Here is a 23707-nt window from a genome sequence, read left to right as displayed (position 1 = left end):
ACATATTGCATCATTATGCCTCATTTGTAGCTATATTTGCATCCAGCCTTTCCCTTCACCCACATTTAATGCCAAACAAACACATACCAATCGTCGGTTAGAAGGCGATCGCCGAATTCGTCCTCGCTTCCTCCCGTGCCGCTGTTTGTCGTGATATGGCTCAAAAGCCAACCATCCGTTTCAATACATGCGTAATCTGTTAAATCGCTTACGGCGCTGAAATCCGAGTCTGAATCCGAGCTAATATCGCTATACCTTTCTGTGCTATCCGCCATGTGTGTTTCTGTGTGATCACGCTGTGACGTCACAGGATAATGGACGGGTGGATATGACGGCAGTTAAAATCAGGCACTTTGAAGCCGTTTTTCGGGATATTGCGTGATGGGTAAAATTTTGAGAAAGACTTTGAAAAATAAAATACGCCACTGGGAACTGAATTTTATTGGTTTCAACCCTCCAGAATTTGTGATAATGTTCCCCTTTAAAGATATACAAACATATTTGGGAGTGTCCGGCAGGCCAGACTGAAAATCTTAACGGGCCGCATGTGGCCTCCGGGCCTTAAATTTGCCGAGGTCTGCATTATATGATCTCCCCTGAAAAAAGCACACATATGAATTCAATAGGTTTATTAAAGCTGAAAGATTGTTAGAAACTAGTGAGTTTACATATTGTCTTGTCAGTGTGGTAAAGTTGTACACAGCAGGATACACAGAACAATAAATAAGTAGAGTTCAGTCCAGTGGAAAGCAGGCTGTTAAAAGTAAATACGGTGTTAACGATCATTGCCACCATGTGTCCAATCGGCGAACATGTACTCTCTGCTTGTAGTGGTATTCTTTCAGGTGGCTCTTTAAGGTGTTTGGGATAGGCAGCGTGTTGATGCCGTCGTAGGTGGTGCAGCTGCTGACGACGGCGCGACAGATTTGCTGCAAGCTGAAGGGCTGCGTGCGAGACATGGGAATGGACAGCAGCGGCTCGAGGAACATGCAGGAGTTGGGGTCCTTGTAGTGCTCCACCAGGCCGGTGACCGTTGGTGCGTGGAAGACACCGGGATCCCGCACGTCGAAGCTGAAATTGTGATTCCACTGGTCCACGCGGGCGTGCAGCGAGCGGCCGTAGCGGCGGAAGCTGACTGAGAAGAGGTAGTCCTCCTGGGCGGAGTCACGCAGCAGGAAGGTGCCCTCGGGTTTCCCCTCGAGGAGCGTCTCGGCCTCGTAGCGGTCCATGACGCCCCAGTAACAAGGCAGGTTGGTGATCTGCAGCAGATCAGGAACCAAACAATGAATGAAGTCGATCTGAGTGTGGACTTGTGGGGTCGAGCTGGTGGCGTCTGGGTAGACCACAGGCGCGGTGCTACCATCAGACGCCGTTGAAGAAGAAGAAGAGGAGGAAGCCACCACCTCATCGAGCGTGTCCAAACAACTCTGTAGGAGAAGCTGATGCTGCTTCTGCCTCTGCAAGAGAAACTGCTTCTGCTGATGAGCAACGGGCGCTCGCTCGGCTCCTGTCAGCTCGTTCATACTGTGAGCCACTTTTGGACCGTGCCTGAGGAGCGAACTCATTTGGGGCGTCACCTCCAACGTGTGGATCTCTGCGTCGGGCGGAGGCTCCACACCTTGCTCGATGCTAATGCGCCTGCGCTCCCGCAGTCTGTCGTCTACATCCTCCACCGGGAACGCAACCAGGGGAACGAAAGCTCCGTTTGCCGCAGCTGTGTCAAACGCCGAGAGGTGGGTGATGGGGGCCGTGTGTTGCTTTACGAGGTACCATTTTTGAGCCAGCTCTGACCCTACGGGGAAGGGGCAGTCGTCCAACATCAGCTCACTTAAATGGATCTTTCGCCTCGAGGCGGTGCAGCCTGCTGACAATGAGAAAGGAAGTGGCGGCGTGCTCTCCGCACTATTCGTCTTAATGGGAAAACACTGCCCCATTGCATCTTGGATTTTTTGCCGGAGTGTCCGACTGCTAGTACTGCCGCTCGATCCTCTGCAGTCTCCTTCATTGAGCACGGAGAACTCTGCGCAAGAGCTGACTATTGCCAAGCCCGCAGTGGATGTTTCTGGTTCGGACTGCAATAAGGCCGCAGTCTCAATGCCGTGACGGCTCCAGCTTGCTGTCGGAGAGGAGGCAGCGGCAGTGGCTTGGTCTTTTCTCTCCGGGTCATTTAAGAAGTCCCCATACTCAAAGCCATCACTGACGGGTCGTTCAACAGCCGGGTTATGGGCGGCAGAGCCCGTCCACTTGCCTTTCTGCACGAAACCACTATCCCGTCTCTCTTCTGAACGACTCAGTCTTACCTTGGGCCTTGCTCCCCTTTCTCGCTCTTTTCTGCGAGCCCCAGACTCATTCGGTGAGGACATGGTGGATTATGATGGGGATTTGTAGCAACCTGCGAAGAATAGAATCATTATTTAACATATCTCATTGCTGATGACATAAAACAAGTAACCAGATAAAAACACATCTGGGGTTGCGGCATATAGACAATATAATTATATAAATTCAGCCAACAATAGCCTTTTTATCGTTATATCATGATAATGCATGTTGATGACACATCGATGGCGATCAATAATCCACATTTCTTACAAGTATCATCATTGGAGGACCAGGAATAGCTAAATATGCTACACTACATAACTGCAAGGTCGAGCTCTCGGTTATAGGTTATACTCATATAGCGCTTTTCTACCTTTTTAAGGAACTCAAAACGCTTTGACACTATTTCCACATTCACATACACATTCACACACTGATGGCGGGAGCTGCAATGCATGGCGCTAACCAAGACCCATCAGGAGCAAAGGTGAAGTGTCTTGTTCAAGGACACAACGGACATGACTATCAAAGACACAACGGACGTGACTAGGATGGTAGAAGTTCCTCTTGAAAGTAAACATAGGCGGATCGATACAGATATCGACATTACCAATACCAAGTATAGTGTCAGAGTATGGTCGATACTGCAGTGGTTAGGTCCATCTTTTTTATAAGCTTGTCGTTTTAGTTATTGTTTACAAACTCAGGATATAAGGTCATTGGACAAAGGAGGACTTTGGAAACAAAAACCAAGGGATTCAAATCAGAACCAGTAGTAGGAAATATTTAAGTGATATTGTTATAACGTCCTGTGTTTTTCTCAGATTATAGTTGTGATCAAAAATGTAATCTTTTAGTAATCTCAAACACGTTTAAGTATCAGCACTGGTACAACCAATACTACCCCTGCAGCTACTTAGTATTGTATTGATACTCAAATTTGTAGTGTCGCAAAAAGCTAATGTAAAGTGTCAAAACGTAAGAACAAGTGCTTAAAACATTTTAACAGCCAGATATTGACAGTACATTGGAACAGTGGTTCTCAAATGGGGGTACGCGTATCCCTGGGGGTACTTGAAGGTATGCCAAGGGGTACGTGAGATTTTTTAAAAATAAAATAGGAACAATTCAAAAATCCTTTGTAAATATATTTATTGAATATAACTTCAACAAAATATGAATGTAAGTTCATAAACTGTGAAAAGAAATGCAACAATGCAATACTCAATGTTGACAGCTAGATTTTTGGTGGACATGTTCCATAAATATTGATGTTAAAGATTTGTTTTTGTGATGAAATGTTTAGAATTAAGTTCATGAATCCAGATGGATCTCTATTACAATCCCCAAAAAGGGCACTTTAAGTTGATGATTAATTCTGTGCAGGAATCTTTATTTACAGTATAATTGAATCACTTTATTATTTTTCAACAAGTTTTTAGTTATTTTTACATCTTTTTTTCAAACAGTTCAAAAAAGACCCCTACAAATGAGCAATATTTTGCACTGTTATACAATTTATAAATCAGAAAATGATGACATAGTGCTGTATTTTACTTCTTTATCTCTTTTTTTCCCAACCAAAAATGCTTTGTTTTGATTACGGTGTACTTGAATCAAAAAAATGTTCACAGGGGGTACATCACTGAAAAAAAGGTTAAGAACCACTGCATTAGAAAGTAGATCGAAAGAGACAAGCGGTAGTAAATTAATGGATGGATCGACTATTAACTAGTTAATAGTTTGAACTTAATATTACAATTGGAAATGACACATAAAGGAGTCACATAAAGAGCCTTTGTGCCCCGCATTGAAATTGTTTTAACGTAGGCTTCAGCACCCCCCGCAATCCCAAAAGGAATAAGCCGTAGAAAATGGATGGATAGATGGATGTACACTACATACCATTCCTTATCAAATACAGGCAATATAGATGTTGTAGCCCATTCCTTATCAAATACAGGCTTACACAAAAGCCCTGAACGGTCATGAGGGTAATGATCAGTTATTGATCACTCAATCTATGAAATGACTTAGATTAAATCATCCATTTCCTACCGCTTGTTCCTCTTGGGGTCAGCTGGGGCCTATTGCAGCTGCATTAAGTTGAACAATATCAGCAAACACCATAACAATTGTACAAAGAAACCCTTTCCATTGTAAATGTACCCTACCTCTGTTTTTTTATGGAATTGTATAAAAACAATACATTTAAGCACAGATCTAACTATTGTTAGTTTGCACCGGAACGGACAAGCTTCACAGTGTCTTGGCTGAATGAGCAGGTATCCTCGCTCATCCGTGCGGTTTGGACACTGGCCGAGAGTATGTGCAAGGCCGAGGATGGAGTCGCCTCTTTTGCTTGCTTTGTTGGGTCCGCTCCTGTCTCTGGCCATGCTCCCCCCCCCACATCCCAACAGACAATGGCGTGGAACACCGCAGAGCATACTGGCCAACCCTCCAGATTTTCCTGAGAGACACCTGAATTTCAGTGCCCCACCTGAAAATCTCCCGGGGCAACCTGGAAAACAATATTGGGGGCATGCCTTAAAGGCACTGCCTTTAGCGCCCCCTCCCACCTTAAAAAGAGACTATTATATATGTCACCGTTATCCATAGGTTTATCTATAACCCATAAAGTAGGCAGGCACGTAGCTATTTCTCAGCGTGTGTTTATTCCACCCGGCACGTTAATACACTGACACACAACATCCGGATTCCCAACATGCATTGCTTCAAAACTACAGCAAGTAGTAATGTCCAAAAACATAACAGAGACAAAGCAAAAAAACGAAGAGACATGGCAACGACGAGTAAGACGAAGAAGTACGCTTGCAAGTTCCAAAATGATTGGAAAAAAATGATTTCAGTTCATCCAGGACAGCTCGAAGGGGAAGCGGTATGCTGCCTGCAAATTTTGTAGATCAGACTTTTCCATTGAACACAGTGGCTGAACAGATATACTCAATCATGGACGGATTTTATATATATATATATATATATATATATATATATATATATATATATATATACATACAACCCCCCACACCTCAACACCCCCTCCCCCCATCTCCCGAATTCAGAGGTCTAAAGGTTGACAGGCCACCACAGTGTTGATCAGTGGTTCTCAGATGGGGGTACGCGTACCCCTGGGAGTATTTAAAAGGTATGCCAAGGGGTACTTAAGATTTTTAAAAAATTGCAACAATTCAAAAATCCTTTATAAATATATTTATTGACTAAAACTTCAACAAAATATTAATGTAAGTTCAAAAACTGTGAAAAAAAAATACATCCATCCATCCATCCATTTTCTACCGCTTATTCCCTTTCGGGGTCGCGGGGGGCGCTGGCGCCTATCTCAGCTACAATCGGGCGGAAGGCAGGGTACACCCTGGACAAGTCGCCACCTCATCACAGGGCCAACACAGATAGACAGACAACATTCACACTCACATTCACACACTAGGGCCAATTTAGTGTTGCCAATCAACCTATCCCCAGGTGCATGTCTTTGGAAGTGGGAGGAAGCCGGAGTACCCGGAGGGAACCCACGCAGTCACGGGGAGAACATGCAAACTCCACACAGAAATGCAATATTCAGTGTTAATAGCTCGATCTTTTGTGGGCATGTTCCATAAATATTGATGTTAAAGAATTCTTTTTTTGCGAAGAAATGTTTAGAATTAAGTTCATGAATACAGATGGATCTCTATTACAATCCCCAAAGAGGGTACTTTAAGTTGATGATTACTTCTGTGTACACATCTTTTTTTATAATTGAATCACTTGTTTTTTTTCCAACAAGTTTTTAGTTATTTTTATATATTTTTTCCAAATAGATCAAGAAAGACCACTACAAATGAGCAATATTTTGCACTGTTATACAATTTAATAAATCAGAAACTGATGACATAGTGCCGTATTTTAATTCTTTATCTCTATTTTTCAACCAAAAATGATTTACTCTGATTAGGGGGTACTTGAATTAAAAAAATGTTCACCGGGGGTACATCACTGAAAAAAGGTTGAGAACATATATGATGGGGTTTTTACTTTTTATTCATAGCTGTGTGTAGAAACGGCTGGTTGCATCAGCTCTACTTTTTTAAAGGCCTACTGAAACCCACTACTACCGACCACGCAGTCTGATAGTTTATATATCAATGATGAAATATTAACATTGCAACACATGCCAATACAGCCTTTTTAGTTTACTAAATTGCAATTTTAAATTTCCCGCGAGTTTCTTGTTGAAAACGTCGCGGAATGACGAGTACGCGTGACGTCACAAACTTATAGGAAATATTAGCGCTCCACCATTCGCGGCTAAAAGTCGTCTGCTTTAACCGCATAATTACACAGTATTTTGCTGAATCTTTTGCATATGTTCATTTAATAATGGAGACTATAAAGAACAATGCTGTTGGTAGAAAGTGGTGGATTGCAGCTGTCTTTAGCACCGAGACACAGCCGGTGTTTTTTTGTTTGTTGTGAAGCAGAGCGGTCAAGCGAACATGTTTTCTCTGCGTCAACAAGTATGTTTTTGGATGGGGAAATTGTGATATATATCTTACCGGAAACGTCATTGGATTATTCGTCGTCTTGCAGCAGCTGTTTAAAAGGCAGCTGTGAGCTTGGCTCCTCGGCTTCTCTCTGAGACACTGCGTGTTCACTGCAGCCATCCGACCTCGAGGTATGCCTTTACAATCTTTAAAATCTCACTAAAACACTATTAAAACAATAAACAGATAAGGGATCTTCCAGAATTATCCTCGGAAATGTGTCTAATTACATTTGAGACGCTCACACTGCCGCCGCCCGGAGCCGTTGCTTTTTTTTTAGTCCTTCACTATCAATATCCTAATTCAGGAATCTTTCATCCTCGCTCAAATTAGTGGGGAAGTTGTCGCTTTCTCCGTCCGAATTCCTCTTACTGCTGGAGGCTCCCAATATAAACAATGTGAATATGTGTGGAGCCCTGCAACTCGTGACGTCACGCGCACATACTTCCGGTAAAGGCAGGGCTTTTCAATTAGCTACCAAAAGTTGCGAACTTTATCGTGGATATTCTTTACTAAATCCTTTCAGCAAAAATATGGCAATATCGCGAAATGATCAAGTATGACACATAGAATGGACCTGCTATTCCCATTTAAATAAGAAAATATAATTTCAGTAGGCCTTTAAAGGCCTACTGAAACCCGCTCCTACCCACCACGCATTCTAATAGTTTATATATCAATGATGAAATATTAAAATTAAAACACATGCCAATACGGCCTTTTTAGTTTACTAAATTACAATTTCAAAATTCTCGGGAATTTCGTCTTGAAAACGTCGTGTAATGATGTGTACGCAAGACGTCACAGGTTTTAAGGAAGTATGAGCGCTGCACACACACACACAGAGCTAAAAGTCGTCTGCTTTAACGCTATTATTACACAGTATTTTGGAGACCTGTGTTGCTGAATCTTTTGCAATTTGTTCAATTAATATTGGAGAAGTCACAGAAGAAAGATGGAGTTGGGAAGCTTTAGCCTTTAGCCACACAAACACACGGTGATTCCTTGTTTAAAATTCCTGGAGATGAAACTCTCCTATGGATCCCTACCGAATGTCAACCAGCAGGATTCGGTGAAAAAAGTTGTGGTTAAAAATTCAGTTCTTATTAGAGAAAAGCTGAGCTTGTGCCGTCCATAGCTGCTGTCGACTCCCCTGAGACACTGCGCGTCAAGACACCCGTGGAGACACCCTTCAGACTATCAGGTACTACTTAACTCACTAAAACACTAGCAACACAATAAAAAGATAAGGGATTTCCCAAAATTATCATACTAAATGTCTCTAAAAACATTGTAATCCGTCCCAATGCAATCGCGTTTTTTTTTTTAACTAATTTTTTTTTAATCTTTTTTTTTTCTGGTCCGTCGCTATCAATATCCTCAAACACGAATCTTTCAACCTCACTCCAATTAATGAGGAAATTGTCGTTTTCTCGGTCCGAATAGCACTTTTTGTTAGAGGCTCCCATTAAAAAACAATGTGAATATGTGAGGAGCCCTCAACTTGTGACGCCATCGTCTGCGACTTCCGGTAGAGGCAAGGCTTAACACCGACAGTTGCTAACTTTATCGTGGATGTTCTCTACTAAATCCTTTCAGCAAAAATATGGCAATATCGTGAAACGATCAAGTATGACACATAGAATGGACCTGCTATCCCCGTTTAAACAAGAAAATCTCATTTCAGTGGGCCTTCAATGTCTTTCACGTCCTTTGTGTCCTTTGATATTTCCTTCTTACACACATGCTTATGCGTGCTATGGCTATGAGTTGTTTTTACCCCTTAGCCCAGGCTTAGACTCAATGTTGTTGTTTTTTTGTCATTGAGTTGAAAATCTCAATTTCCCCTCGGGGATTATTAAAGTTGACTGACTCAAACGTGGAGGCTCTTCTGGCACAACGCTGTCACTTTGTGAATTAGGCGATGAAGCAATTAAACAAGATGCCGTTAAACGCCATGATGGACAATATGACTTTTAACACATCAAACATACAATAGTCACTTGCAGGCTGACCGGAAGCTACTTGCTAACTTGCTACATATTTACGCGAATGACTTACTTTGCTCTCCGTATGAAAGAGCAGGTTGTCAACTAAAGCACAATGTGTGGACGTACCTTGTACAGGCCGCATTCAATTCACAAAATAAACTTTGGCTTCATCTTTGGTAAACTAATGGCGGTGGCTAGCTTTGGTTAGCATGATAACAAACAGAACCACTTAGGCTTCTTTCCGGAAGTAGTTAAATGCGTCACGGCTTCCACCCGGAAGTAGTTAATGTTTCGATGACGTCATCAAAAACGGTTACTTCTTTTTTTTTATCGTACTACGAGGAAAATAGGGGTAAATTCAGTTGTTGTGGAACTATTTCAAAAATATAGAGACGATCTGATTGCAAGATTTAAAAAAAATAATGTATATGATAAATGTGATTTTTTTTTTGTCAAATTAAAGTTACTACTGTAACAGTAACACTAGTGTGGAATTTAAGGGTCATTCCCTTAAATTACACTGTGGTGTCCGACCACAGAACACTTCACTTTGCGTCAGTCCATCTTAGATGAGCTCGGGCCCAGCAAAGTCAGCGGCGCTTCTGGGTGTTGTTGATAAATGGCTTCCGCTTTGCATAGTGGAGTTTTAACTTGCACTCACAGTGGTTTTCTGAAGTGTTCCTCAGCCCATGTGTTGATATCTTTTACACACCGATGTCACTTTGGATCCAAGGTCATGGGCATTCAATGTTTCATGCAGTTATTTCTCCAGATCCTCTGCACCTTTTGATGATATTACGGACCGTAGGTGGTGACATCCCTGAATTTTGTTAGCATAACAAACACAACCGCTAAGGCTTCTTTACGGAAGTAGTTAAATGCATCTCGGACCACGGGATGACGTCAGCAAACAAGGTGCCTTTTTTTTTCTATCATAGTACGAGGAAAACAAGTAGAGGTAAATTCAGTTGTTGTGGAACTATTACAAAAATATAGAGATGATCTGATTGTAAGATTAAAAAATAATTTATATTATGAATGTGATTTTTTTTGTCAAATTAAAGTTACTACTGTAACAGTAACATTAAATTACACTGTGGTGTCAGACCACGGAACACTTCTCCACTTTGCTTAAGTACATCTTAGATGAGCTCGGGCCCAGCAAAGTCAGCGGCACTTCTGGGTGTTGTTGGTAAATGATAAATGATAAATGGGTTGTACTTGTATAGCGCTTTTCTACCTTCAAGGTACTCAAAGCGCTTTGACACTACTTCCACATTTACCCATTCACACACACATTCACACACTGATGGAGGGAGCTGCCATGCAAGGCGCCAACCAGCACCCATCAGGAGCAAGGGTGAAGTGTCTTGCTCAGGACACAACGGACGTGACAAGGTTGGTTCTAGGTGGGATTTGAACCAGTGACCCTCGGGTTGCGCACGGCCACTCTCCCACTGCGCCACGCCTTCCGCTTTGGTATAGCAGAGTTTTAACTTGCACTCACAGTGGTTTTCTGAAGTGTTCCTCAGCCCATGTGGTGATATCCTTTACACACCAATGTCACTTTGGATCCAAGGTCATGGGCATTCAATGTTACATGCAGTTATTTCTCCAGATCCTCTGCACCTTTTGATATTACGGACCGTAGGTGGTGACATCCCTGAATTCCTTGCGATAGCTGGTTGAGAAACATTGTTCTTAAACTGTTCGAAAATTTGCTCAAGCATTTGTTGACAAAGTGGTGACCCTCACCCCGTCCTTGTTTGTGAATGACTGAGTATTTCATGGAAGCTGCTTTTGTACCCAATCATGGCACCCACCTGCTCCCAAGTAGCCTGTTCACCTGTGGGATGTTCCAAATAAGTGTTTGATGAGCATTCCTCGACTTTTTCAGTCTTTTTGTTGACTGTAATTACTCACAGTGGTTTTCTGGAGTGTTCCTGAGCCCTGTGTATTCCAGCTAATTTGGTTAAAAATACTTTTTGTAAACCAAGCAATAAATATAATCCGCAAATGTGCCGTTGTTGAGTGTCTGTGGTGGTTAGAACTCGGCAGAGTAACCATGTAATATTCTTCCATTTCAGTTGGTGGCAGCAGGTAGCTTATAGCTTTGTAGAAGTCCGGAACACGGTTTGTCGAGATCTCAATATGCAGATTACAGCAGGAGGCAGCGTGGAGGTAAAAAGGTAGCTAATGCTTAACCCAAAAATAAACAAAGGGCTTTGAAGCTGAGGGATGGCTGTGCAAAACTAAACTTAAACTGAACTGGCAGCAAAGTAAACAAAAACAGAATGCTGGACGACAGCAAAGACTTACAGCGTGTGGAGCAGATGGCGTCCACAAAGTACATCCGTACATAACATGTCAACACCAAAATAGGAGTAGAGGACAAGAACTAAAACAAGACACACAGGAAAACACCAAAAACCTCAAAATAAGTCAGGGCGTGATGTGACAGGTGGTGACAGTACACTTACTTTGAGACAAGAGCTACAATGATGCATTCTTGGTTATGTCATATCCAACAATTACGAGAACGACTTTTTACCGTCAATATCAGCTGTTTTTTTTAATGTTTTCTGCTGGTGGTGTACCTCCCAATTTTTTTTTTTCAATGAAGAAAATGTGTCTCAGCTCAGAAAAGGTTGAAAAATACTGGTTTACGGGTCCCAATGATCCTAGGAGCTGTGTTTTTTCTCCCAAAAATTTATAACTTTACTCTGGTTGTTTTACATTATATTTTTGCACTTTTTTACAAGAACAAAGTGTGTTTTATAGAATGGTGTGTAATGTCACTGGAAATAAATTGTTCTTGCATGAATTTTAATAAAATTTTACACAAATTATTTGATAAGACATGTATATTTATGTAGAAATCTTAATATTGCAAGAAAAACTAATAATTTAATGCCCAGAAATGTAGTTTTATACAAGAAAAAATTAGGAAAAACAAAATAATGTTTCTGTTGCTATGTTGTCCGGGGGCTTCATTTATTTTAATTTTTTTGGTTGTTTTATATGATAATTTTGCCACTTTTTACAAGAACAAAGTTTGTTTTATGGAATGGCGTGTAATGTCACTAGAAATAAATTATTATCAAGTGAATTTTAACCAAATTTTAGACCAATTATTTGAAAAGAGGCGTATATTTATGTAGAAATCTTAATATTGCAAGAAAAAGTAATAATGTCATGTCCAGAAGTGTAGTTTTACATCAGGAAAATATTAGTAAAAACATAATGTTTCTGTTATTTATTTTTTTTATATGATAATTTTGCCACTTTTTACAACAACGTTTTTTTTGTATAGAATGGCGTGTAATGTCACTAGAAATAAATTGTTCTTAAGTGAATTTTAACCAAATTTTAGACCAATTATTTGAAAAAAAGCATACATTTGTGTAGATATTTTTAATATTGCATTAAAAAATAATTTAATGTCCAGAAGTGTAGTTTTACTTAAGCAAAATATTAGGAAAAACATAATGTTTCTTCATTTATTATTATTTTTTGGTTGTTTTATATGATAATTTTGCCACTTTTTACAAGACAAAAGTTTGTTTTATGGAATGCCGTGTAATGTCACTTGAAATAAATTATTAAGTTTTTTACCAAATTTTTGGACTGATTATTTGAAAAGAGGCATACATTTACGTAAAAATCTTAATATTGCAAGAAAAAGTAATAATGTAATGTCCAGAAGTTTAGTTTTACATCAGCAAAATATTAGGAAAAACGTAATGTTTCTTTCATTTATTGTTTTTTATATGATAATTTTGCCAGTGTTTACAACAACAATGTTTTTTTTTGTATAGAATGGCGTGTAATGTCACAAAAAATGAATTGTTCTTAAGTGAATTTTACTCAAATTTTAGACCAATTATTTGAAAAGAAGCATACATTTGTGTAGAAATCTTGATATTGCATAAAAACGTAATAATTCAAATGTCCAGAAGTGTAGTTTTACATAAGCAAAATATTAGAAAAAAGTAATGATGTTTCTATTGCTATGTTGTCCGGGGGCTTCATTTATTATTATTTTTGGGTTGTTTTATATGATAATTTTGCCACTTTTTACAAGACAAAAGTTTTTTATGGAATGACGAGTAATGTCACTAGAAATAAATTATTATTAAGTGAATTTTAACCAAATTTTTGACTGATTATTTGAAAAGGGGCATACATTTATGTAGAAATCTTAATATTGCAAGAAAAAAGTAATAATTTAATGTCCAGAAGTGTATTTTTACATCAGCAAAATATTAGGGAAAAAGTAATGTTGTCCGGGGGCTTCATTTATTATTATTATTTTTTGGTTGTTTTATATGATAATTTTGCCACTTTTTACAAGAACAAAGTTTGTTTCATGGAATGGCGTGTAATGTCACTAGAAATAAATTATTCTTAAGTGAATTTTAACCAAATTGTTGACCGATTATTTGAAAAGAGGCGTACAATTGTTTAGAAATCTTAATATTGCAAGAAAAAGTCATAATTTAATGTCCAGAAATGTAGTTTTATACAAGAAAAATATTAAGAAAAAAGTAATGATGATTCTATGGCTATGTTGTCCGGGGGCTTCATTTATTATAATTTTTGTTGTTGTTTTCTATGATAATTTTGCCACTTTTTACAAGACAAAAGTTTGTTTTATGGAATGACAAGTAATGTCACTAGAAATAAATTATTAAGTGAATTTTAACCAAATTTTTGGACTGATTATTTGAAAAGAGGCATACATTTATGTAAAAATCTTAATATTGCAAGAAAAAGTAATAATGTAATGTCCAGAAGTTTAGTTTTACATCAGCAAAATATTAGGAAAAACGTAATGTTTCTTTCATTTATTGTTTTTTATATGATAATTTTGCCAGTGTTTACAACAACAATGTTTTTTTTGTATAGAATGGCGTGTAATGTCACAAAAAATAAATTGTTCTTAAGTGAATTTTACTCAAATTTTAGACCAATTATTTGAAAAGAAGCATACATTTGTGTAGAAATCTTGATATTGCATAAAAAAGTAATAATTCAAATGTCCAGAAGTGTAGTTTTACATTAGCAAAATATTAAAAGAAGTAATGATGTTTCTATTGCTATGTTGTCCGGGGGCTTCATTTATTATTATTTTTGGGTTGTTTTATATGATAATTTTGCCACTTTTTACAAGACAAAAGTTTTTTATGGAATGACGAGTAATGTCACTAGAAATAAATTATTATTAAGTGAATTTTAACCAAATTTTTGACCGATTATTTGAAAAGGGGCATACATTTATGTAGAAATCTTAATATTGCAAGAAAAAAGTAATAATTTAATGTCCAGAAGTGTATTTTTACATCAGCAAAATATTAGGGAAAAAGTAATGTTGTTTCTCTTGCTATGTTGTCCGGGGGCTTCATTTATTTTATTTTATTTTGGTTGTTTTATATGATAAATTTGCCACTTTTTACAACGTTTTTTTTTTGTGTATAGAATGGCGTGTAATGTCACTAGAAATAAATAGTTCTTAAGTGAATTTTAATCAAATTTTAGACCAATTATTTGAAAAGAAGCATACATTCGTGTGGAAATCTTAATATTGCATTAAAAAAGTAATAATTGAAATGTCCAGAAGTGTAGTTTTACATAAGCAAAATATTAGGAAAAACGTAATGATGTTTCTATTGCTATGTTGTCCGGGGGCTTCATTTATCTATTTATTTTTTGGTTGTTTTACATTATAATTTTGCCACTTTTTACAAGAACAAAGTTTGTTTTATAGAATGGCGTGTAATGTCACTAGAAATAAATAGTTAAGTGAAGTTAAACCAAATTTTAGACCAATTATTGGATGAGGCGTCTATTTATGAAGAAATCTTAATATTGCATTAAAAAAAAATTTAATGTCCAGATGTGTAGTTTTACATTAACAAAATATTTGGAAAAAAGTAATGATGTTTCTATTGCTATGTTGTCCGTGGGGTTCATTTATTTTTTGGGTTGTTTTATAAGATAATTTTTCCACTTTTTACAAGAACAAAGTTTGTTTTATGGAATGGCGAGTAATGTCACTAGAAATACATTTTTATCAAGTGAATTTTAACCAAATTATTATTAATATTGCAAAAAAAGTCATAATTTAATGTCCAGAAGTGTAGTTTTATACAAGCAAAATATTAGTAAAAACTAAATAATGTTTCTGTTGCTATGTTGTCCGGGGGCTTCATTTATTTTTATTTTTTTGGTTGTAATTTTGCCACTTTTTACAAGAAAAAAGTTTGTTTTATGGAATGGCGTGTAATGTCACTAGAAATAAATATTTATTGAGTGAATTTTAACCAAATTTTAGACCAATTATTTGATGAAGCGTCTATTTATGTAGAATTCTTAATATTGCAAGAAAAAGTCAAAATTTAATTTCCAGAAGTGTAGTTTTATACAAGAAAAATATTAAGAAAAAAGTAATGATGATTCTATTGCTATGTTGTCCGGGGGCTTCATTTATTATAATTTTTGTTGTTGTTTTATATGATAATTTTGCCACTTTTTACAAGACAAAAGTTTGTTTTATGGAATGACGAGTAATGTCACTAGAAATAAATTATTATTAAGTGAATTTTAACCAAATTTTTGACCGATTATTTGAAAAGAGGCATACATTTATGTAGAAATCTTAATATTGCAAGAAAAAAGTAATAATTTAATGTCCAGAAGTGTATTTTTACATCAGGAAAATATTAGGGAAAAAGTAATGTTGTTTCTCTTGCTATGTTGTCCGGGGGCTTCATTTATTTTATTTTATTTTGGTTGTTTTATATGATAAATTTGCCACTTTTTACAACGTTTTTTTTTTTTGTATAGAATGGCGTGTAATGTCACTAGAAATAAATAGTTCTTAAGTGAATTTTAATCAAATTTTAGACCAATTATTTGAAAAGAAGCATACATTCGTGTAGAAATCTTAATATTGCATAACAAAGTAATAATTGAAATGTCCAGAAGTGTAGTTTTACATAAGCAAAATATTAGGAAAAACGTAATGATATTTCTATTGCTATGTTGTCCGGGGGCTTCATTTATTATTATTTTTTGGTTGTTTTATATGATAATTTTGCCACTTTTTACAAGAACAAAGTTTGTTTCATGGAATGATGTGTAATGTCACTAGAAATAAATTGTTCTTAAGTGAATTTTAACCAAATTATTTGAAAAGAGGCGTATATTTATGTAGAAATCTTAATATTTCCAAAAAACGTAATAATTTAATGTCCAGAAGTGTAGTTTTATACGACAAAAATATGAGGAAAAAGTAATGATGTTTCTATTGCTATGTTGTCCGGGGGCTTCATTTATTTATTTATTTTTTGGTTGTTTTACATTATAATTTTGCCACTTTTTACAAGAACAAAGTTTGTTTTATAGAATGGCGTGTAATGTCACTCGAAAAAAAAAGTTATTAAGTGAAGTTAAACCAAATTTTAAACCAATTATTTGATGAGGTGTCTATTTATGAATATTTTAATAGTATTTATCTTAATATTGCATTAAAAAAATAATTTAATGTCCAGAGGTGTAGTTTTACATTAAAAAAATATTTGGAAAAAAGTAATGATGTTTCTATTGCTAGGTTGTCCGTGGGGTTCATTTATTTTTTTGGTTGTTTTGTATGATAATTTTTCCACTTTTTACAAGAACAAAGTTTGTTTTATGGAATGGCGAGTAATGTCACTAGAACTACATTTTTATCAAGTGAATTTTAACCAAATTATTATTAATATTGCAAGAAAAAGTCATAATGTCCAGAAGTGTAGTTTTATACAACAAAAATATGAGGAAAAAAGTAATATTTCCATTGCTATGTTGTTTGGGGGCTTCATTTATTCATTTATTTATTTATTGGTTGTTTTATTAGATAATTTTGCCACTTTTGACAAGAACAAAGTGTCTTTTATGGAATGCGTGTAATGTCACTAAAAAAATAATTTGTAGAAAATGTATCTCAGCTCAGAAAAGGTTGAAAAATACTGGTTTACGGGTCCCAATGATCCTAGGAGCTATGTTTTTTCTCCAAAAATGTATAACTTTACTCTAGTTTTTTTACATGATATTTTTGCAACCTTTTACAAGAACAAAGTTTGTTTTATGGAATGGCGTTTAATGTCACCAGAATTCCATTTTTCTGAAGTGAAGTTTAACCAAATTTTAAACCAATTATTTGAAAAGAGGCGTATATTTACGTAGAAATCTTAATATTGCAAGAAAAAGTAATAATTTAATGTCCAGAAGTGTAGTTTTACATAAGCAAAATATTAGGAAAAAAGTAATGATTAACCAAACAAAGCACCAATATGATTCAGTTTAAGAGACTGGTGAAACTACAAATTGGAAATTGTGTTAGATGTAAATATAAACGGAGTACAATGATTTGCAAATCCCTTTCAACCCATTACAAAGACAAGATATTTGATGTTCAAACTCATAAACTTTATTTTTTTAATAATTAACTTAGAATTTCATGGCTGCATCACGTGCCAAAGTAGTTGGGAAAGGGCATGTTCACCAGTGTTACATCACCTTTTCTTTTAACAACACTCAATAAACGTTTGGGAACTGAGGAAACTAATTGTTGAAGCTTTGAAAATTGAATTCTTTCCCATTCTGGTTTTAAGTAGAGCTTCAGTCGTTCAACAGTCCGTGGTCTCCGCTGTCGTGTTTTACGATTCATAATGCGCCACACATTTTTGATGGGAGACAGGTCTGGACTGCAGGTGGGTCAGAAAAGTACCCGTACTCTTTTTTTACGAAGCCACGCTGTTGTAACACGTATCTTGGCATTGTCTTGCTGAAATAAGCAGGGGTGTCCATGATAGCGTTGCTTGGATGACAACATATGTTGCTCCAAAACCTGTATGGACCATTCAGCATTAAGGGTACCTTCACAGATGTGTAAGTTACCCATGGCTTGGGCACTAATGCACCCCCATACCATCGCAGATGATGGCTTTTGAACTTTGTGTCGATAACAGTCTGGATGGTTCGCTTCCCCTTTGGTCCGGATGACACGATGTCGAATATTTTCAAATACAATTTGAAATGTGGACTCGTCAGACCACAGAACACTTTTTCACCTTGCATCAGTCCATCTTAGATGATCTCGGGCCCAGAGAAGCTGGCGGCGTTTCTGGATGTTGTTGATAAATGGCTTTCGCTTTGCATCATAGAGCTTTAACTTGCACTTACAGATGTAGCGACAAACTCTATTTAGTGACAGTGGTTTTCTGAAGTGTTCCTGAGCCCATGTGGTGATATCCTTTAGAGATGTCGGTTTTTGATACAGCGCTGTCTGAGGAATCGAAGGTCACGGTCATTCAATGTTGGTTAACAGTCATGCCGCTTACGTGGAGTGATTTCTCCAGATTCTCTGAACCTTTTGATGATATTATGGACCGTAGGTGTTAAAACCCCTCAATTTCTTGCTATTGCACTTTGAGAAACGTTGTTCTTAAAGTGTTTGACTATTTGCTCACACAGTTGTGGACATAGGGGTGTACCTCGCCCCATCCTTACTTGTGAAAGACTGAGCATTTTTTGGGAAGCTGTTTTTATACCCAATCATGGCACCCATCCATCCATCCATTTTCTACTGCTTATTCCTTTTCGGGGTCGCTGGCGCCTAACTCAGCTACAATCGGGCGAAAGGCGGGGTACACCCTGGACAAGTCGCCACCTCATCGCAGGGCCAACACAGATAGACAGACAGACAACATTCACACTCACATTCACACACTAGGGCCAATTTTAGTGTTGCCAATCAACCTATCCCCAGGTGCATGTCTTTGGACCCACCTGTTCCCAATTAGCCTGCACACCTGTGGGATGTTCCAAATAAGTGTTTGATGAGCATTCCTCAACTTGATCAGTATTTATTGCCACCTTTCCATCAGTCCATCTTAGATGATCTCAGGCGCAGAGAAGCTGCCGGCGTTTCTGGATGTTGTTGATAAATGGCTTTCGCTTTGCATAGTAGAGCTTTAACTTGCACTTACAGATGTAGCGACAGACTATATTTAGTGAGAAAGGTTTTTTGAGGTGTTCCTGAGCCCATGTGGTGATATCCCATAGAGATTGATGTCGGTTTTTGATACAATGCTGTCTGAGGGATTGAAGGTCACGGTCATTCAATGTTGGTTTTCGGCCATGCCGCTTACGTGGAGTGATTTCTCCAGATTCTCTGAACCTTTTGATGATATTATGGACCGTAGATGTTGAAATCCCTAAATTTCTTGCAATTGCACTTTGAGAAACGTTGTTCTTAAACTGTTTGACTATTTACTCACGCAGTTGTGGACAAAGGGGTGTACCTCGCCCCCATCCTTTCTTATGAAAGACTGAGCATTTTTCGGGAAGTTGTTTTTATACCCAATCATGGCACCCACCTGTTCCCAATTAGCCTGCACACCTGTGGGATGTTCCAAATAGGTGTTTGATGAGCTTTTCTCTACTTTTTCAGTATTTATTGGCACCTTTCCCAACTTCTTTGTGACGTGTTGCTGGCATCAAATTCTAAAGTTAATGATTATTTGCACAAAAAAAAATGTTTATCAGTTTGAACATCAAATATGTTGTCTTTGTAGCATATTCAACTGAATATGGGTTGAAAAGGATTTGCAAATCATTGTATTCTGTTTATATTTACATCTAACACAATTTCCCAACTCATATGGAAACGGGGTTTGTACAATTGGGCGGAAGGCAGGGTAGACCCTGGACCATTTTTTAGTGTTGCCAATCAACCTATCCCCAAGTGCATGTCTTCGGAGGTGGGAGGAAGCCGGACTACCCGGAGGGAACCCACGCAGTCACGGGGAAAACATGCAAACTCCACACAGAAAGATCCCGAGCCCGGGATTGAACCCAGGACTACACAGGACCTTTGTATTGGGAGGCAGACGCACTAACCCCTCCTCCACCGTGCTGCCCTGGTCATAAATAGTCATGTGCAATGCTAATTGAGACAAAACACCAATTCTGTTGCAAAAAAAACAAAAAAAACAAACAAACCGAACCTCTTTATTTGGACTGTCAAAAAGATCCGACATACGCTGCACTTCAGACCATTCACAAATATGACTTACTGAAAAGTAAGCAATGGGATGCACAGGATTTCATAAAACATTAGAAAAACATCTGCAAATTTTATCAGGATGAAATATAAACCGTGGTAAAGACGAAAGCAAAATGTCGAGTGCGTTGCTGTTAAGTCATTAATAAAGCTTGGCAGGGACAGCAATGATCTCGATGTCACTGTTGTTTCTTTACCGTGCAGAAAAGTGCACTCTTTTTCTTTTTTATGCATCACTGGAATGTAAACATGGAGTAAACGTATTCCTTGGCCAGCTGTTGTGTAGTGTTTGGACGACTCTTTTTGACTGTGGCTCAGAGAAGCGTCGCCATACCCTGCTGCGTCTTTACCGAGCACTATTCCCGTACCTCCCTTTGCGTGCGGCGCTCGCACGGACTGGGCCGCGAAAAGGAACCGGATGTAACACGAGTCGGAGCGGATCACACAGCTCTTTTCAGGTCCTTGCTTGGGGGCATGAGTGTGATGCTTTTTCTGGGTTTTTTTTTTATGTTGTTGTTACTTTTCTTAGTAAGTCAGATCTATCCTAAGAGCCTGCTCTGAAGAAAAATCCTGACTCGAGACCGGGAGAAATGAACATGTGCGGTTTCAGGCACCCCCATGCACATATTTCAACTTCGTCCATAGAAAAAGGGGTGAAGCGTTTTGTTTTTTTTTTCCAAATTTGGACATCACATATGAAGCGGGCGTTATCTTAGAGATGTAAACAGGCGTTATAAACACAACTTTAGTTGCAAGATTTCCGCTCACCGTGTCCTCTTAATCAACAACTGTTTTAGTGTGGCAAAAACATGCGATTATAGAAAATAAGCATAAGTTATCAATAAAAAATACAGGTGTCTATATGAGCATCTGCTGAAATAAAACGTCAATGGTTCCTTCCTGCCTCATGATGCAACCGGAAAACAAAAAACAAACGAGTGACCCAAAACGACCATACTCAACGCACATGCACCTCCACTCTGCCACATTCCAAGACAGAGCTTGTTAGAAGACCGCTTTTTTGTTATTTATCTCTTTTTTTTTTTAAACACTGATACCACTTGATAATGTCGAGGTTTTTTTTTTGTTTGTTTTTTTTGGACTGAAACACAAGACACAAACGGAAAAAAAAATATATATATGGACATCTTCGAGCACCTTGGAACGCACGATTCATCCAATCGTCACGTCGGCGAGCGTTGAGGACGAGGGCGCGGCAAAAAGAGCCGATTTGAAGCGTTATCACGTTTCGAGTCAAAAAAATCAGCTCTGGTGCGATAAAAGCACGACCCTCCTCGGCACGGCGCGAGATCCATCATCGTGTGCGCGGTAGGGAGTTAAAACGACGAGACAAATTGCAGCCGTTGTACTGCTTTTTTTTTTTTTTTTTTTCAAAGTTAAACCATTCTTGTATCCCTCCCAAGTAAACCTTCTCTTTGGCTTTGTAAAGGTTAAGAAGAGGAACGACTTCCTCCCGGGCGTCCAAAAAAAAAACACCCGCTCCTCTTCTCGTGTTTGCTGTTTTGATGCCACACCAGAGAGGAGAGAGTACACCTTGTCGGTACTACTTCAGGAAGTGTGTTCTTTTTGCCAATTACAGTCTAGTGCCGACGTTAGTTGTATAAAAGTGCCTTACATCGGGCTGGGATTTTGCATGATCTACACACAAAGCGGCCGTGTTTGTCGCTCTGTTTTCGGGAATAAGGGAAAAGGAGAAAAACTTGGAGGGTCGCTGTTTTAAGACAGCGCCCGTCCTTTTCTCTCAAGTTGTGCCGTGCCACAGTCCTGCAAGTGACACGGTTGTTAGCCTTCCTCGCCGCCCTGCAATATAATAATTATCTGCATTCTATTTTCTTTGAATAAACTTAGTTGTATATAATAAAGTACAAAAATATTAGAACATATACACAGTTTTTTTGTCATTATGTAGTGACTGCTTTGCCTGGTTTTCTTGAGCGTACGTAAATCTTTGTGCTGGGTGATGAGGAACTGAACAGGCCTCAGGTATCTTTTTTTTCATATCGTCGATGTCCGGTCGGTTCCATCTGTCGTGGGCGTGAGAAAGGAAACGGACGTGTCAAGACATTTAAAACTGCATGAATCATTTCTTTTTTTAGAGAGTTTGGAGCGAGACACAGACCCCCTAAGGCGTGCTCTGTCATACTGAGGCACAGCGACTCCAGCGTAGGGTTGATCTCCAGGTCAGCTCCTGGAACTTGGCAATCTAACAGAAGGAGAAGAAACACACTTTCAGTCAACAGGAGAAATCGAGCGTTCAATTTGATGACTGAATATATTGTTTGTGTGATGTGATGGACAAAGAAGTATTGCGGGCAAAAAATACTGCAATACAACAATAACTAACTTATAGTTAAATAGCTTAAAGGGGAACATTATCACAATTTCAAAAGGGTTAAAAACAATAAAAATCAGTTCCCAGTGGCTTGTTGTATTTTTTGAAGTTTTTTTCCAAAATTTTACCGGTCTCGGAATATCCCTAAATAAAGCTTTAAAGTGCCTTATTTTCGCTCTCTGCGAAGACACTGGCCATTTCCCTGTGACGTCATACAGTGCTGCCAATGTAAACAAACAATGGTGAATACCACAGCAAGATATAGTGACATTAGCTCGGATTCAAACTCGGATTTCAGCGACTTAAGCGATTCAACAGATTACGCATGTATTGAAACAGATGGTTGGAGTATGAAAGTATTGAAGAAGAAACTGAAGCTATTGAGCGAATAGCTATTGACGCTATTCATAGCCATAGCATGGCCGAATAGCTGCGTAAGCATCGCCGGTAAAATGTGCGGACCAAACGATCAGGACTTTCGCATCTTTTGACACTGGAGCAACTTAAATCCGTCGATTGGTAAGTGTTTTTTTCCCATTAAATGTGGGTGGAAGGAAACGTAATATAGTTGCAAACTCATCTACAGTTTATCCATACATCTCTGTGCCATGTCTGCTTTAGCACCGCCGGTAAATAGCATGTTAGCATCGATTAGCATAGCATGTTAGCATCGATTAGCTGGCAGTCAACATCAACAAAACTCATCTTTGTGATTTCGTTGACTGTCGTTGCAAATGCATTTGCAGGTCATCCATACATCTTTGTGCCATGTCTGTCTTAGCATCGCCGGTAAAATGTGGAGACACTCGAGCACATTCAATGGGGGTCGGCGGCAGACACTTTCGCGCTGTTAAGCGCTGTTCCAAAAGGGGGAACATTATCACCAGACCTATGTAAGCGTCAATATATACCTTGATGTTGCAGAAAAAAGACCATATATATTTTTTAACCAAATTCCGAACTCTAAATGGGTGAATTTTGGCGAATTAAACGCCTTTCTGTTTATCGGTCTTTTTGCGATGACGTCAGAACGTGACGTCACCGAGGTAATACGGCCGCCATTTTCATTTTCAACACATTGCAAACACTGGGTCTCAGCTCTGTTATTTTCGACAATTTTTTGGAACCTTGGAGACATCATGCCTCGTCGGTGTGTTGTCGGAGGGTGTAACAACACTAAAAGGGAGGGATTCAAGTTGCACCACTGGCCCGAAGATGCGGAAGTGTCTGCCGCCAGACCCCCATTGAATGTACCAAAGTGGCTCCACATTTTACCGGCGATGACAGACATGGCACAGAGATGCATTTGCAACGATAAAGTCAAATAAATCACAAAGGTGAGTTTTGTTGATGACTTATGTGCTAATCA

General features: G+C 38.4%; 2 protein-coding genes across 2 annotated transcripts in view; both read right to left on the bottom strand.

The window, feature by feature from the left end:
- Positions 1-614: 614 nt before the first annotated feature.
- On the bottom strand, positions 615-9161 carry socs9 (suppressor of cytokine signaling 9). The gene is made up of 2 exons (XM_061878055.1): positions 9005-9161; positions 615-2392 (listed from the first exon to the last, which is right to left on the bottom strand). Exon 2 carries the CDS (start codon positions 2361-2363, stop codon positions 783-785), a length of 1581 nt encoding a protein of 526 aa, XP_061734039.1. The 5' UTR covers positions 2364-2392; positions 9005-9161; the 3' UTR covers positions 615-782.
- A 10755-nt stretch (positions 9162-19916) lies between these two features.
- The window catches only part of LOC133537154 (protein Smaug homolog 2), a 64483-nt gene continuing 60692 nt past the window's right edge, over positions 19917-23707 (bottom strand). The window contains exons 12-13 of the mRNA XM_061878054.1: positions 22126-22209; positions 19917-22030 (exon numbers count right to left, since the gene is read on the bottom strand). Coding sequence (XP_061734038.1) covers positions 22002-22030; positions 22126-22209 — 113 coding nt within the window. The 3' untranslated portion in view covers positions 19917-22001. The remainder of the gene's footprint in view (positions 22031-22125; positions 22210-23707) is intronic.

This window comes from Nerophis ophidion, linkage group LG18 (genome assembly GCF_033978795.1).
Source record: "Nerophis ophidion isolate RoL-2023_Sa linkage group LG18, RoL_Noph_v1.0, whole genome shotgun sequence".
Taxonomy (NCBI): Eukaryota; Metazoa; Chordata; class Actinopteri; order Syngnathiformes; family Syngnathidae; genus Nerophis; species Nerophis ophidion.
This window is presented reverse-complemented; position numbering and strand designations above follow the sequence as displayed.

Coding starts and splice junctions, on each gene's coding strand:
- socs9 (XM_061878055.1), bottom strand. CDS start 2,363: ATGTCCTCACCGAATGAGTCTGGGGCTCGCAGAAAAGAGCGAGAAAGG.